We start from the raw sequence: 16,172 nt of genomic DNA, 5'->3' as shown, positions 1-16,172 counted from the left end.
GGAGTACTGTGTGTTTGGGTAAGGAATTATGTAGAATGGGAGGTGAATTAATAAACCCACATGTTTCTAATGGACTGAATAGGAACTGGTTTGCTCCAATGGAGTTCTGTACAGTGGAAGCTGAAGACAAACGGATTTCACTGTAATACTGAGGGCTGGGCTAAATGTGTATCTATTTGGAAAACTGTAGCCTTACAATATGCCACAGCCCCATAAAACATTAGTTCTTTAGGAGCACAAGTTAGCTTGTTCCATCACCACCACAGAAGATCGTGTTTTAGAATATGTATTGACACTCAGGATGTTATGATCCAGTCACTGACAGAATGACTTGTTAGAGGCATTGGAGAGAACATAATACCGGAGAAATAGGCTCAAAAATTGCATAGTTTGACTACTTCTCAAAGTAGAAAGGATAGCTTTAATACAACATTTCCAAATGTCTAATTTCAAAAGTTGCTCCATTTACAAATGATAGTTTGAACCCCAGGGTTCCGGGTAAAGAGTAAGGTGACAAGCTGTGTGTCCTACCTTACTGAGGATGGGCTCCAGGGTTGAAGGGGAATGTGTTAAATGGATTTGCCAATGTTCATTTTGGTCTGTCAATAAGATCCATGTCCCTTCTAGTCATCTAGAGCTTCTCTCACACCTGCCAAGGGTGTCCTAAAGTGATGACTGCACTTTTACCTGTAATCTGTGAGGAAAGGATTTTTTTAGCTTAAGAAAAGTAATTTAAAAAAAACATTTTTAGGGTAATGTGTATATATAGTTCTTATTTTGGCTTAACTATTGTCAATTTAAATTTAGTTTAAAGAGGGGGCAGGATGGAAAAGATCAAGTCCAGACTCATTGCTGATGGCTTGTTGTTGCTGTTGCCTTACATGTATATCAGTGTCATCTGTATGTAGTTTATGTGATCATCATTTTTAATATCATAGCAGTTTTGTACAAAATACTTGAGCATAAATGTTTTTCCAGCTACTGCTTATATTGACCAATACTTGTAAAGTTTATGTATCACATAGCCTGTGACTATTAAAAAGACAAGTTTTTTTCCTTCTGGTTTAGTTATTTGCCATTTCAACTAGAAGTGACAGTTGGTGACAAATGAATGAATGAACACTTGAATTACACATTACAATCACTTTTGGTACTATTTCCATAATGGGTAATACCGCTACTCAAATCGCAGACTGAAAGATGTCACTAGATCCCATAAACCGTTTGACCTTTTGTATTTTCCACAAATATAAAGTTCTTTCTTTGGGTGTATAAAGTCACCATAGTCCTACTGGAGAATACAGCTCATTAGAGAATGACAAAGGTTGGTGGTTTAATCCAAAAGGTCACCGTGTCTCAGGCAAGGGGAAAGGTTAAGAAGCAGAGTCCTTCATGGTAACCTCAGCTGGTGCAGGAATTGGACCCATGCAGTTAGCATCACACTGCTTTGCAAACCAGCCAACTCAGCTAACCAATTGCAAATAGGCTGCTGAATCACAAAACAGCAGGACATCCTCTGAATATATGAATTAGATGCAAGGGGCAAGTTAGTTGGAGCCTTGAACCTACTCCACCACTCAATAAGATCGTAGCTGATCAGATTGTGACCTTAACTCCACAAAGCCACTGGTCCTGGTCCCCCTCACCTCACCAACTCCATTTAAGATTGGTCACTCCCAGTTGCTGACCAAGTTGGGGACAAGGCACCAGGTGAGGGCAAGACATTGTCACCAAGTCAAATAGTGTGCTGTCCTGGTTAGAGAACCAATTTTAAAAGGCCTCAGTCAGATCCTAAAACTCTGGCTTCTGACATATGGAGATAAAGGGACAGTATGAATAAAAAAAAAAATCTGCTATTTATTGCAATTGTTTTGATTCCCACAAATCTCAAAAAACAATTACACCTTTTATAGTAACTTCATGTTTAAACCATGAGCATCAAACTACGGAAAATGTATTGTGAAGGCAAATTAAATAAATTTTTTTTTTACACATGCTACAGTGCATTCCAAATGGTACAAAAATAAACATACTAAACTATTTGCCATTTCTACATAGTGACCAAATGTCCCATGTTTGGGCCATTTGCTCTGATTTGATGGTTTATGGAAAGAGTTGAATGAAGCTCACCACCAAACTGGGGCATGAAGATTGGATACTAGAGGATGGTTGCTGCTCGTGGATTCAATGTCTTTAGGACTCAGCAGAGAGAGAACTGACAAACATAGAAAATAGGAGAAGGCCATTCAGCCCATCAATACTGCTCCGCCATTTGATGTGACCATAACTGATCCTCTATCTTAATGCCATACCGCCATCCCAACACCTTTAACCTGTAGAAATTTATTTCTTTCTCAAACTTAAGTCAGTGACTCAGCCTCCTGTGACCAACCCTCCCTCTCATCCCCGCCTCCTTGACCTGACACAACCTGTCCATCTTCTCTCCCACCTATCCACTCCCCACCACTGCCTACCTGCACTCACCTATCACCATCCCACCTATCTTCCACAGCCCCACCCCTCCTCTATTTATTTCAGAGCTCCCTTCCTCCTCCCCCATTTCTGAATGTCTACTTTCCGGCTCCTCTAATGCTGCCTGGCTTGCTGTGTTCCTCCAGCTCCACACTGTTATCTCTGACTCCAGCATCGGCAGTTCTTACTATCTCTGCCGTAACACTGCCCTTGCTACAGGAAAGTAACACAATTGATAGAGCTGGAGCTGTCACACAGAAAAGCTACATCTGCTGTCAAACAAACTGTCCAGACTTGGAAACAATGTGTCAGGAGGCAACGAGATGGTGGTATGGATACATTGAAGAGGAAGCGAGTGAATGCAGGAAGGAGAAAGAAAAAGAGGAGTGTGTTGATAGGATGAGCAGATACTTGTGTGAAGCAGAAACATTAGCACAGATCTCTCTGACTTAAAAATATCACATAACAGAACAAGTGGGAGGCAATGAGCTTTTTAAATGTCTATTTTATTACAAATACTTTTGTACACAGTTTCAACTCTCTTCATTGTCACATTTTAATAAGAAAGTGTTATAATGTAATTATCAAACAATAGCAGAGATATCCCTGCTGGAGCTACACATTCCTTCTAACCATTATTTCCTGATATTTAAACGTCACCCCTTTCCCCAGTGAAAAATCAGTACCTTAAAGTGTAAACACAGAAATGCAAGTTCATTTACTATTTTTTTGAACTATTGGTTTCTGCACTCTGTACCTCAAACAAGATAACTGTCAGCAGCTAGAAAAGAACAGAATTCATTGTGTAAAGCACATTTGAGATTTGTCCACACTGTCTGCAAAAGTCCTTCTTTCACTACCTTATCAAAATTATTTCTGGAATATGGCAATCCTCAAATTGTGATGGCCCAGTGCATGAACTGGAAAGGCTATCAGCCTGGGAACGTGCCAATCTCTGGTTGTTAAGTCAAATCCAATCACTCATGAACTGGCACAGGCAGGTGGTGCTGGAATACTCACAGGATTGGGCATAGACCCAATATCCTCCACCCAATACCATCCCAGGACAGAAGGAATCTGTATCACTGCACTCAGTATGCACTCCCTCCACCACTGGCACTTGAGACTGCGACATGTACTGTCTATGGGGTTGTACGAAAGTAACTTGCTAAGATTACATCCTATGCATTTCACCTCCTCCCCTGTGCCAACTGACAATAAAAGTAGCAATGTATTGGGGAAACCAGCCTGTCAAATCCTGCTCAAAAACACACTCCCATCTTGACCGGGATATACATTTCATTGCTGGAAATGATCAAAATTTAAAATAACTCAGAAATAAATCTGAAATAAAAGTTTTGGAAAGGGATAAGAGTGCTGCCTGAGCCCCAGTGACACTTGCAACGATGGTGCGACCTTTGTTTCTGATCCATTCTATAACAGAAGATTGCTCCTCTTAGAATTGGTGCTAAGGGAATGTTAATGTCCACCTGAGAATTTGGATGTCTCAGCTGACTGTCTCAGCACTGCATTGGGAGTGTCACCCTGGATTGTGTGTTCAGGTTTCTGGAGTGAGACTTGAATCCATGGTCTCCTGATTAAGAATGGTAATGCACAGTGCTTGCAAGGACAAAAGGGTTCTGGTACATCTCCTTCAAGAGGAGTCAGACTGCAGTATTTCTTTCATAGGAGTTGCTGAGAGTTACTGAAACTCCAACCTGTTTGGAATACCTGCTCAAAGCCCAGAAAATCCCTCATCACCTCCATTCTTCAGCTGAAAGATTACCTTTCCTATTAATGACACAATGCTTTAGCATTCATACATCTGAACTGACTGCCGATTATGTGTCCATCAGTGGGAGGAAGCTGAGTTTGCTGTTAACTCTTAGTTATTCATAAGCCATGAAGCTGGAGGTTAAGTTTTGTTCCTAATCTAAAGTAACTACTTAGCGTCCACTATTAACATCCTAATAGGTGCAAGCTAACTCATTCCAAACATTTAAAAAAAGCAGTATTTTACATTCCTCCTGCACCACAAATGTGCAGCAGGTTCAGCCGTATTGGATACAGCCCAGAGGTCCAATAAAAAAGCTCAGAGAAAGTAAGTTTGGCCATTTGGAGAACTCTGCCCCAGATCTAAGTGGAGTTCCACAGAACTCGCTGCTGATGATGGTGTCTCCCATGGCGATCACTCCAGTTGCTGATTACCCCCGGCAACCCGAGTGGTTCACAGTTCAATGTCTCAGGGTCAAAGGTCACAGGGTGAATAATAATATGAGCACCACGATCAGGATGATGAGGAGAACAACAATCACACACCACTGACGCCGAGCTACCAAACAAACACAGCCACCGTTAGAGTCAGAACAGAAGCAAAATTCGACATCATTTCACGATTCAGAGGGTGAGCCTAATGCACTTATTCAACGCCTCAGACACAGCAAAACGTCCAAAAGTCTGATCCATGCAAGGGGAGCAAAAGCTCAGACATGGAGGTAGGTTTTAAGGATCATCTTAAAAGCAGAGTGAGGGGTTTACGGAGGGAATGCCAGTGTTTAGGGCCAAGGCACCTGGCTGCCAGGTGTGGAACAATGATAATTAAAGAAAAGTGAAATAGGTGTGAAAAGAGCAAGGAAATGGGGTAAGCTGCCAGTTTAAACAACAAGAAAACACCACAACAGGCATAAAGGGCCAAATGGCCACTCAACTCGGCGTGGGGGAGGGGTAGGGGATGTTGGGGGGAGGGGGTGCAGATGTTGAAGGGGTGGGGCATCAAGGAGTGGGTGGTACTGCTGGGAAACTTACCACTGGTCATGTGAGAAACTTTGGCCAATTTTTTCATTGTGCTGTCGAGCCGGGAGTGGGTGCCATCAAGCTCATGGGAAAATTCATCGAGCATCCTGCAAAAGGCAAATCAACCAAGTGAGAGAGCAGCAAGATGCCCTTTCCCTGCAGCAGAGTGAACCTCTGGCACAGACTACTGTCTCATATAACATTATTAAACTGGAGGGGGTTCAGAAAAAATTGACCAGGATGTTGCCAGGAATGCGGGGTTTGACTTAAAAAGAGAGGCTGGATAGTTTGGTGTTTTTTTTTCCACCGGAGGTTGAGAGATGGCCTTATACAGGTTTATAAAATCATGAGGGCGATAGATAAGGTGCATGACAAGGGTCTTTTCCCCAGGGTAGGGGAGTTCAAAACTAGGGGCCATATGTTTAAAGTGAGAGCTAAAAGATTTAAAAAGGAAACAAGGGGCAACTTTTGTTTTTTTTTACACACAGACTGGTTTGTGTGTGTAATGAACTGCCAGAGAAAGTGATGGATGCAGATACAGTTACAACGGTTAAAAGACATTTGCATAAGTACATCAATAGGAAAGGTTCGGAGGGATATAGGCCAGGAGCAGGCAGGCTGGACTAGATTAGCTTGGGATTATGTTTGGCATGGACTGGTTGGAGCGAAGGGTCTATTTCCATACTATATGACTCTATGACATCAACTCAGAAAGTCCCTTCGAGGGGGACAGGGCTGGTTTGAGATTCAGCAGGTACGCACTTGGACATGGTGAATCCTGGGCTTGCTCTGATCACCCAGCAAGTATGGGAAAAGTTTGTTTGTTTCTTTCCCCACCCACCCCGATATTTGGTTTGATATTTTGATCTGTATTTTCAGCTCTCCCAGAACGTGGTTTGGAGTGGGATGGGAAGTTTTTTTTTTGGATTAGTTCATTAACTGTGTTTGTGGATGTTGATGTGGAGGGAGTTGTTCCTTCTCGTGGGAAGACTCTAAATCCAGGGGTCACTATTTAAAATCAAGGGTTGCCCATTCAAATCAGAGATGAGGCAACATTTTTTCCACCTCTAGAGGGTTTTGAGTCTTTGGAAATCTCTTCCCAAGAAGGTGGTGGGAGCAAGGTGCTTGAATATTTTGATGGCAGAGGTAAAGAGTTTCTTGTTAAGTAAGGGGGAGGGTGAGAAGTTATCAGGGGTCGGCTGGTTTGAAGTTATAATTGGATCAGCCGTGATCTTTTGGAATGGTGAAGCAGCCTTGAGGGGCTGAATGGCCTCCTCCGACACCCTGTTTGTATTATTACCAGGAGAATCTTTTTTCTGATTAAGTACGAAATGATCCCTGAATGTTGATCACAGGGTAGCAGGTTGCTGGAGGCGGTAACAGGATAATAAACATCTCGGAGCTAATAAAGAGCAGCTGTTTCATTGCAGCTCAATGGCTGGGTAAATATTTTGGAGTGTGGCACGGGTCCCATTAACCTCAACACAGGGAGGTGCAGTGACTTCAAAAAGCGGGGGTGGAAATGGCCAGTCAGTCTGTGCAGTTTAATTATCCCCACTTGGATACACTGTGACACACATCTGGCATGGGTAAGACTTGGAACCTGGATCTTCTAGCTCAGAGGTAGGGACACTATCAGCCCATCACGAGAGCCCTCACATGAATGAGTGTAAACTGGAAACAAAATCAGAAATTGCTGAAAAAGCTCAGCAGGTCTGGCAGCGTCTGTGGAGTGAAATCAAAGTTAACGTTTCGGGTTGAGTGACCCTTCCTCAGAACTGGGATGTGAGATCACGTCCCTGCCCACATGACCCCTCCCGTCCCACCTGCAGCAGGGCCAGATTCAAACCCGAATTATTCATCCCTGTCTCAGCTTCCAGAGATTCTCAACGTTTTCAATATCATCCCACACCAAAGTCCGCCAGGTGAACCTCCAACCATGGGTACACATATGAGCTTATCCCCATGAGAGTCAAATGGTGAAATACCTTCTCCCTGATCTACTCACATCTTGCACCAATTTCGACAACACTGTTCACAACCTCAATATAAATGTTTTACAACCCAGAAACAAAAAAGATCACTTTGGAAGTGGAGTCACTGTTTCTGTGTGAATCACAGTGACAGGTACCCACAAATCATCAGTGATAATGAGCAAATAATCAGTTTCAGTGGCACTGGGCACAAGGGTTAGGACACTGTAAGATCATGCGGTCAATTATTAAGGTCCATTGTGGGGGTAGGGGGTCATCTGGTCTGTCTGAAACTTGTTGATCTTCCAGAGCAAGGAACTGACCCTGACCAAGTGTTGCTGTCTGGCACCTCCCAAGGTCCACGACTACGTGCTGGGGGACACACTAAAGCTTGGGACACGTTGCCACCAAGGTGCAGTGGGGAAAGACCACTGTCTGAGATCTTTTTGCCAAAGGACAATGGGGTCCGTTCAGTTAGCAGACCCTCCCGGTACCTCTAATGCTTATAAATATAGTCTTGTACGCGTAAGAAATGCCTTGGGTTTGTTTGTGCTCCATATGCAAAGTCAATATAGAATCGAAACGCACTAGTGACTATTTAGGTATATAAAGATTTTTTTAATGAATAAAGTATATTTTTGAAATAAAACAAGTAGGACCTCAGTTTAACTTCGCATCCAAAGTACAGAATCTCCTTGCAGCATCACAAAGTCATACAGCATTGAAGTGGCCATTCGGCCCATTGAGTCTGCACCAACATATCTAAGTTAGTCAGTCCCGCTTTCTAGCACTTGGCCCATTGCCTTGAATGCTATGACACTTCAAATGCTCATCCAGGTACTTTTTAAAGGTTGTGATGTTTCCCACCTCACTTACCCTCCCTGGCGGTGCATTTCAGATTCCCCACCACCCTCTGGGTGAACAATCTTTTCCTTAAATCCCCTCGAAATCCCTTTGTTATTGACCCCTTAACTCAGGGAAACAGCTGCTTTGCATCCACTCTGTCCATGCCCCTCCTAATCTTATACACCTCGATCAGGTTCCCTCCCCTCTCCTCAAACAGTGCCGCACCCTCTCATACATCCTTCAGAGCTCCATCTGCTCTGATATCCTCCCTACCCACTCTCAGAGGGTGCAGCACTACCTCCCTACCCACTCTGAGGGTGCAGAGCTCCCTCTGTACATCACTGGAAGGGTGCTGGTAAGTGATCAGCTGTTCTGGTCTGACTTTGATTTATGAAGGAATGGAATCAACTTACACCGCCTGTTCCTCCAACTCATCGCCTATTCGTGTTGACATGCTCTTTAGGACCGCACTGCTCCCCAGGACCAGCTCCAGTTGGTCATCTTGCTGTTCCATTATCAGCTGCACAGATACCAGGGGTAAGAGTTACATCAGTGCGCACCCTGCCCTTCAGAAACAGAAAGATCTCCTCCTGCATGTGCTTCACACCAAAGCAACAGTTAAAATACCAAGACAACAAGGTGCAGGGCTGGATGAAAACAGCAGGCCAAGCAGCATCATAGGAGCAGAGAGGCTGACGTTTCGGGCCTAGACCCTTCATCAGAAAAGGGGGAGGGGAAGGGGGTTTTGAAATAAATAGGGAGAGAGTGGGAGGCGGATAGAAGAGGGATAGAGGAGAGGATAGGTGGAGAGGAAACAAACAGGTCGAAGAGGCGGGGATAGAGCCAGTAAAGGTGAGTGTAGGTAGGGAGTTAGGAAGGGGATAGGTCAGTCCAGGGAGGACGGACAGGTATATACCAATTAGTTTAAATTTAGGTAAACTAGAATGTATTGCCCATCCCTAATTACCCCTCAGAACATGGTGAAGGGAACTGAACCACTGCTGTCCCTGGGGTGTAGGGGGCACACAACGCTGTCAGCAATGGGATTCAGGGATTGGAAGGGATGGCAATATACTCCCAAGTCAGGATGGGTGAAGGGTTTGGAGGGGAACTGCAGGGGTTGGTGTTCCCATGTATCTGCTGCCCTTGTCCTTCTGGATGGAAGTGGCCATGGGTTTAGAAGGTGCTGTCAGAGCAGCTTTGCTGAATTTCTGCTGTGTATCTTGTACACATTGCTGCCACAGTACTGGAGGGAATGGCCACTGAGGGTTAGGGCTGTGATGGAGTGAGTCGCTGACAGTCACAGTCTGGGTCCTGGATTTAATACACGCACTGGGTGCTTCAGAGTAACATAGTCCCATGCTCGAAATCCAGCCCTTGGACAGAGACCGTGAATCTCTACAAAACAATATTGTTCTCATGGAGCTCTCACAGGAGGGCAGATAACCCTGTTTCAACCTCAATTATATACAAAACACTCAACCTTGTCTTCAATTCCACTTCATCTTGATTTTTGCCACCTCCCCCAGCCCCTGCGTCCCCCTCCCCACCTCCTCCAGCCCCTACGCCCCTTCCCCACCCTTTCCTACCTCCTCTGGCTCCTACACCCCCTCCCCACCTCTGCCACCTCCTCCAACCTGTACACTCCCCCCTACCCCTGTCACCTCCTCCAGTGCCTAACTGTCTCCTTGGAGACGCTGCCTGGGAATTTAGCTCCTTTTAGTCATTAGCTTCATATTTCCTCATGTGGCTGTCCCTGTTGGATATGCCCCCAGCAAATCACTTTGGCATGTTTTGCTATGTTTGAGCTGACTTAAATCAAAGTTGTTGCCATCTCCCTTATATTAGTTAATTCTAAACTGTGAAGTTCCCTCCCCATCACACACAGGCTTTTAATTCAATCCTCTCTCGAGGTGTTGGGATTATCCTGCACTGAATAACCGAGGGTGTATGACTCCTGTCTGAGGGACGTACCCGTTGCTGGGCCCTCTGCTCCTCGATGTACTGGTAGTTGGCATTCTCCAGCTCCTGGTCTAGGTGCCTATATCTGTCCATGGGCTTGTGCTGATCTTCCATGCCTCCAAGCAGACTCTACAACAACAGAAAGAGTAGGTGAGTTCCTTGCCTTGCCCTGCTGCAGTGTGTCACACATAAAGTGATGCTAGTCACAGTCCGAGAGCTCAGTGATTCATTATAAAAAAAATACCAGAGGGTGTGCATTACTCTTCTCAAAGAGTTCAGGCAATTCTTCAAACCAAACCAAGATCAAGGTCCAAGGAAAACCAGAGCTTTCCCTCATGGTTTTGATATTCTTAAAGCACAGCCTCTTGATTCAAATAATCAGATCGAAAATCAGAGAGGAAGCCACTCTACCCACTGTGCTTCTGCCAGCTCTGTGAAGGATTTATCCCACCCTCATATCGTTTTCTCCAGCTCCCTTTTGAAAGTGACACGGCGGTGGGAACATCATAGTGACTCGCGGCGCAAAAACATTTCTCTTCTCCCTCTGGAGCTTTTGCTAATTATTTTAAATTGGTCTCCTCTGGTTAAAACCGCCCTCCCAGCAGAAACAGCTTCTTTTCGTTCGCTCCATGAAATCCTTCATGGTTTTGAGCGCCTCCATTAAATCTTTGAGAACAGAATAATCCCAGTCTCATCCTCCGCCAAACAGTTTAACACAACATTCCCTCCCCGTGGTGTCACTGACACAGTTTCCAGTTATTTTCTGGTTGAATATTTTTAGTCAAAAGAAAAGGTTTTGTATTTCCAGAGCTGGCCATGGTTCAGGGGGTGATTACTCAGTAGAATATCTGTGCTCACTGACTCTGTCAAACCCCAGCCTGCGTGGCAGACACTGGACTGGAAACTCCACTAGAATTCTCATCAGTTTTCACTATCTAGATACTGGACAAAATGACCGAAGCTCCCAGGTCGAGGCTAGGTCCAGGCGCCTGCATCAGTGGTTCCAAACAGCTTTATGGAGATAAGACTTAGACTTTAAAATCTGGAAGTTTTTCTTAACTTTTGGCTTTCTTTTGTTTTTGCTTGTTTCTTTTCAGAACTCTGATTTTGTAACCAAGGTGGTGCTGGAAAATGGCTTTTCGCTGTACTCATCTATATTCCTACAGAATTAGATTTCAATTGTCATGTATTCCCACACGTCAATAAAATCTAATTGTAATTCTCCATGATGCACAAAGGTTTGACTGCACGCGGTATCTCAGCTCGCACAGTGAGAGCAGAGAGTGCTGCCGAGCATGGACCGGACAGAGAAAGTAAAATTCAAATAACCACTCACTTGTCGGTTTCTCCTTTCTCCAAATGCAACAGCAGAAGGACTTGTAATGTGATCTTTCATTTCCTGGTAATGTGAAGGAAAAGTTTGATACAAACACTGAGCATCCCTAGCAATCCAGCAGTAATTCTAATTCAAGAGTTTATGGACCACAGAGAGCTGGCAATGAAGGTTAAAACTGTAGGTTCAATTCCTAATGGTTCATACAGTGTAGAACGTATCCTGCTCCCAAATGTAATTCCTATTGGTTTTGACTGTGATCTTCAGCCACATTGGGCCTGACATAGCCTGACAATATTCACCATCTAGAGCTGAAAGGGTGAGCTGCAACAGAAACTAATCTATCAGGAGAGGGGAGCTTGAGACAACAGGACTGCTCCCAAATCAAGCTCCTGACTCACAGTAATGTTATTAACTCACTGCCTGAAAGGGCATTGGCAGCAGATTCAATGACAATGATCAAAGTATAAGCAGATAAATACTGTGACCCGGGGTGTGTTCAGCTGTGCACATGTCGCTACCTTCACAGTTTGTCTCATTCTGACAACAAACGCTTTCCTCTCTTGCAGTTCTGTGGTCTCGATCTTGAACTTCCGAGGATTTGATTCCACAATGCGTTTGCAATAGTTAAGGAACAAGGAGGCAAAAGCTTGTTTCTCTTATCTTTAACTGCAATCAGGAAACCACGAGAAGGACAATTCGCTCTAAGACACAGAGTAAACTTTAAGAACATTACCTATTGGAAAATGTAAATCCAATTAAATTACAACAAAATAAAAAGGGACAAGCTAAAACAAAGAATCTAAAATACATAATATGGGATTGAAACTATTTTAATCACAATTTAATATAAAGTAAAACTTCACAGCAGTTACTGAAATCCTGAAGTCTGATCTTGCAGGATTCATTACACACCAGGTTTTAAAATCATTGGCAAAAAAACCTCAAAGATGAGACATGGGGAATTTTGTTTTGCAATCTGAGATTTACCAGGATCTGGAACACTCGACCTGTAAAAGTGGTAGAAGCTGATTCCTTCAGTAACTTTGAAAAGGATTTGCTCAGATACTCAAGGACGGAGAATTTACAAAGTTCCAGACAAAACAAAGAGTGATTTTTCAAAAAGCCAGCACAGCACGATGGGTTGAAGAGCCTCCTGTACTGGTTCCATAAACCAACTCAGCACAGAATGGGCTAAAACTTGGGTATGTTTCTGAGGAATGGGACACGTCAGACCAACATTGCAGAATGCTGTACCATGTGAAACAGGACCTCATTTTACGTTAGATACTTTTGACTCTTCAGTGTCACTTTAATCTCACAGCCGCACACACTATATAAAGTGTATTTGACATATACACATATATGAATAATTATAGAAACATGCATACAAACCTTTCAGCTTCTATTTAGCCTGGTGTGTTTGCTTTTTGACTGCTTCCCTGATGTTAATTTTCAGAAACTTGCTGCCTTTCTCCTGATCACCTCACAGCTTGCTGAGCCAGCTCCTGCTCCCAGTTTATTTACTTCACAGAATATTGACCCACATTGAGTATAGGAGTTAGGAGGTCATGTTACGGCTGTACAGGACATTGATTGGCTACTTTTGGAGTATTGTGTGCAATTCTGATCTCCCTCCTATAGGGAGGATGTTGTGAAACATGAAAGGGTTCAGAAAAGATTTACAAGGTTGTTACCAGGGTGGAGGGTTTGAGCTACAGTGAGAAGCTGATTAGGGTAGAGTTACTTTCCCTGGAGCATTGGAGGCTGAGGGGTGACCTTATAGAGGTTTATAAAATCATGAGGGGTATGGATAGGGTAAATAGACAAGGTCTTTTCCCCAATGGGGGGAGTCCAAAACTAGAGGGCATAGGTTGAAGGTGAGAGAAGGAAGATTTAAAAGGGACCTAAGGGGCAACTTTTTCACACAGAGGGTGGTGCGTGTATGGAATGAGCTGCCAGAGGAAGTGGTGGAGGCTGGTACAATTACAACATTTAAAAGGCATCTGGATGGGTATATGAATAGGAAGGGTTTAGAGGGATTTGGGCCAGATGCTGGCAAATGGGACTAGATTTATATAGGATATCTGGTCAGCATGGGGGACGAGTTGGACCAAAGGGTCTGTACCGTGCTGTATATCTCTATGACTCTGGATATCTCCATATATCTCCTCGAACTCAAGGGGCAACCGCTGCCTTACTGGGTGTGGTGAACATGGCATTGAGGGGGGTGGTGGTGGGGGTTAGATTTCCCGCTAAGCTTGCCCAGATTAAAAAAAAAAGCAAGGTGGCCCTGATAAACTAGATCCTTGGCCCATCAGCATTACAGCTATTTTTAGCAAGGGGTCAGGCTCAACTGTGATGCCTACAGTTGTTGAGTAGCTTGCTGATCTCCCTGCACACCTGACAGGTAAGTGGCATCCAGGGAACTGCAGCCCAGTTAGGGATAGCACGAACTGGAAAAGAGGGCAAAAGACTGTTTTAATCTACATTTTTCTAATCAACCTGTTTAAGATGTTGATACTCCCCACAAGTGGAGCAGGTGGGACTTGAGCCCAGACCTCCAGGCTCAAAGGTAGGGATACTACCACTGTGCCTCAACTGCCCTTAAGACAGACAGTTTTAAAATACATGGCACCATAAAAGGGGTTGGGGAGTGAGAGGGAAAGAGAAGGGGAGAGGGGCAAAGGGGGGCAGGGAGGGGTTGTGGGAGGGTTGCAGGGTTCCTGCTACTGGAGGATATCAATCGTCTCGTCCAGGTCCTCCAGATCCCACTCGATACTGCGCAGACTGTTACGGAGCTCATTAGTCGTCCAGTCATATTCTTCCCTGCTGACAGCCTGTGTATCCTGCAGTAACTCCCACCATCGCTGGTACAGTCCCCGCGCTGTGTTCACTGCCTTCTGAACCTCTCTGTAATCAAAGGAAGACATCTCAGGATCAGCTCATCTTGGGGGTTGGGGTGTTAGGGTGTGGGGGGGGGGAGGTGGGGGAGGGGGAAGATGGTGGGGGGAGGGGGGCTTGCACCAGCACCTTATGGTTCCTGTTGAAAGCAAATGCACTGTTGTATTGCTGGTTTGCATACAGTAAGGTCCCCCAAGCTGCAATGTGACCGTCTCCCAGTTTTCTGTTCCTCAGTTGCTGTTGGAGGGGTTAATGAGTAACACACCTGCTTTTCTTCAATAGTGCCAGGGATCTTTTACATCTGCCTGAGCAGCCAGGCAGGGTCTCAGTTTAAAAACAGAACCTTAACCCCTCGCCCCAGCAGTGGGGAATCCCTTCAGGCCTGACACTGGGATCAGATACACAGCCAGCCCAGGCTTGGGACAGAGCTCTTGAGCCCACACCACAAGGATGCAGGCAGCAACAGTACAGTGGGGAGCTCATTCCACACTCTTTACCCCCAACACCCTGAGCTGCCACCACACCAAGACCCCCTCCAGTCTAACCCCACCTTCCGCTTTATTACGCCCAGACACCCGCTCCACTACCTACTTCTCCCATCACCCCCCTTTCCCCCTCTACTACCTGCTTCTCCCATCACCCCCCTTTCCCCCTCCACTACCTGCTTCTTCCTCTCCCTCTGTCCCTGCACACACAGCACCCAGAGTGGGCAGGGGCATGGGGTTGCGGCTAAGTGAACCAGGAGCAGTCCGAGCCTGGTACGGTGCACATTGTGAAAAATCAGCAAAAACCAGCCACAAACCCTTTCCCACTATTCAATTCCATCCCCCCCAAGGGGTTAACTGGCCTCGGTCAGTGACCCTCTCACAGCTCATCCACCAACCCCCACATCTGGCTGGGAGGCAGGAGAATATGTGGTTTCTGTGAAGTTTTGTCCCAGGAATGGTCAAAGAATGATCCTTCTCGAAATACCATCAAATCATAAAATTGCACAGATAAAGCCACATTCCAACTGTGGCACAGGGCAATGGGGGCACTCGACTGAGATATTTAACATCAGGAAGGCATTGTTTATTTACTCTATCAATCTGTCTCCAACTGTCACTAAACAAATTAAAACCATTGGCAAAAGAACCAGAGGTGACGTGAGGATAACAGAGCAGTCAGAATTTACAACACACTGCCTGATAGGATATAGGCTTCTCAAGAGAAGGAGATAAACACTTTATATGGAACTATTAAGGATCAGGATTGTCTTTTCCAAGGAGCCTGTGCAGACTCCAATGGGCCGAACGGCTTCCCTCTGTGCTGTAATATCCTATGTATAACAGAACATATTCTGTTGCCTGGAAAGTGTTTTGGGACCAAGGGGACGTGGATAGCAATAGATACACAAACACAACTCTATTTGCTCCACCTCTTGGGGATTCCCCGAGACCGTCCCGTAGGCAAATTCTTGTCCCCTCACAAGCTGAGGCTTGTCTCGGATGTGGGGAGTTTTTGTTTCAAGTCTGTACGTGACCCCGACCCAGGGTGGGGGTCTGCTCCGCTCCCATCCGAACCTGGCAAAGCCCTGAACCCAGTGAGGGAGAGAGGGGAGGGGGCGTCAGCTCCAGGGGAATGGGAGTAAATAGGGTCAGAAAGTTTCTGCAAAACTCAGTAGGAAAGGGAGCTCTGGTCACCCCCCGGGCCCTGAGAAACACGAGCTCCCAATGAGACAGGGCTACATTGGCTCATCACTCACCCTCTCACCAATACAAACGGATCCTCCAGTGTCATCTTTGTCTCTGCTCACCCCCAGCTCCCAGAGAGAGGACCAGCCCCAAAACCATCCGGGCTAACCTCCCTCATCACATGATGAGGAACTCGACTTCAACACAAAACAAGAT

General features: G+C 45.2%; 1 protein-coding gene across 2 annotated transcripts; it reads right to left on the bottom strand.

The window, feature by feature from the left end:
- Positions 1-401: 401 nt before the first annotated feature.
- On the bottom strand, positions 402-16,172 carry LOC109916014 (syntaxin-6-like). 2 transcript variants are annotated; one of them, XM_048617933.1, is made up of 8 exons: positions 16,028-16,172; positions 14,123-14,292; positions 11,901-11,995; positions 11,383-11,445; positions 10,059-10,175; positions 8,498-8,604; positions 5,278-5,372; positions 402-694 (listed from the first exon to the last, which is right to left on the bottom strand). In XM_048617933.1, the coding sequence occupies exons 1-8, from the start codon at positions 16,060-16,062 to the stop codon at positions 684-686; spliced, it is 693 nt and encodes a 230-aa protein (XP_048473890.1). In that variant the 5' UTR covers positions 16,063-16,172; the 3' UTR covers positions 402-683. The 2 variants fall into 2 exon arrangements, with proteins under 2 accessions (XP_048473890.1, XP_020371299.1); XM_020515710.2 differs by lacking the exon at positions 402-694 and adding an exon at positions 2,960-4,804.

The sequence above is a fragment of the Rhincodon typus genome, chromosome 38 (assembly GCF_021869965.1).
Source record: "Rhincodon typus isolate 14 chromosome 38, sRhiTyp1.1, whole genome shotgun sequence".
NCBI lineage: Eukaryota > Metazoa > Chordata > Chondrichthyes > Orectolobiformes > Rhincodontidae > Rhincodon > Rhincodon typus.
This window is presented reverse-complemented; position numbering and strand designations above follow the sequence as displayed.

Excerpts from the sequence above, each read along its gene's own strand:
- LOC109916014 (XM_020515710.2), bottom strand. The coding sequence starts at position 16,062 with ATGACACTGGAGGATCCGTTTGTATTGGTGAGAGG. Across the intron at positions 11,996-14,122 it reads GGACCTGGACGAGACGATTG|GCATTGTGGAATCAAATCCT; the intron begins ATATCCTCCAGT and ends ACTATTGCAAAC. Across the intron at positions 4,805-5,277 it reads AGTTTCTCACATGACCAGTG|CTCGGCGTCAGTGGTGTGTG; the intron begins GTAAGTTTCCCA and ends TTTGTTTGGTAG.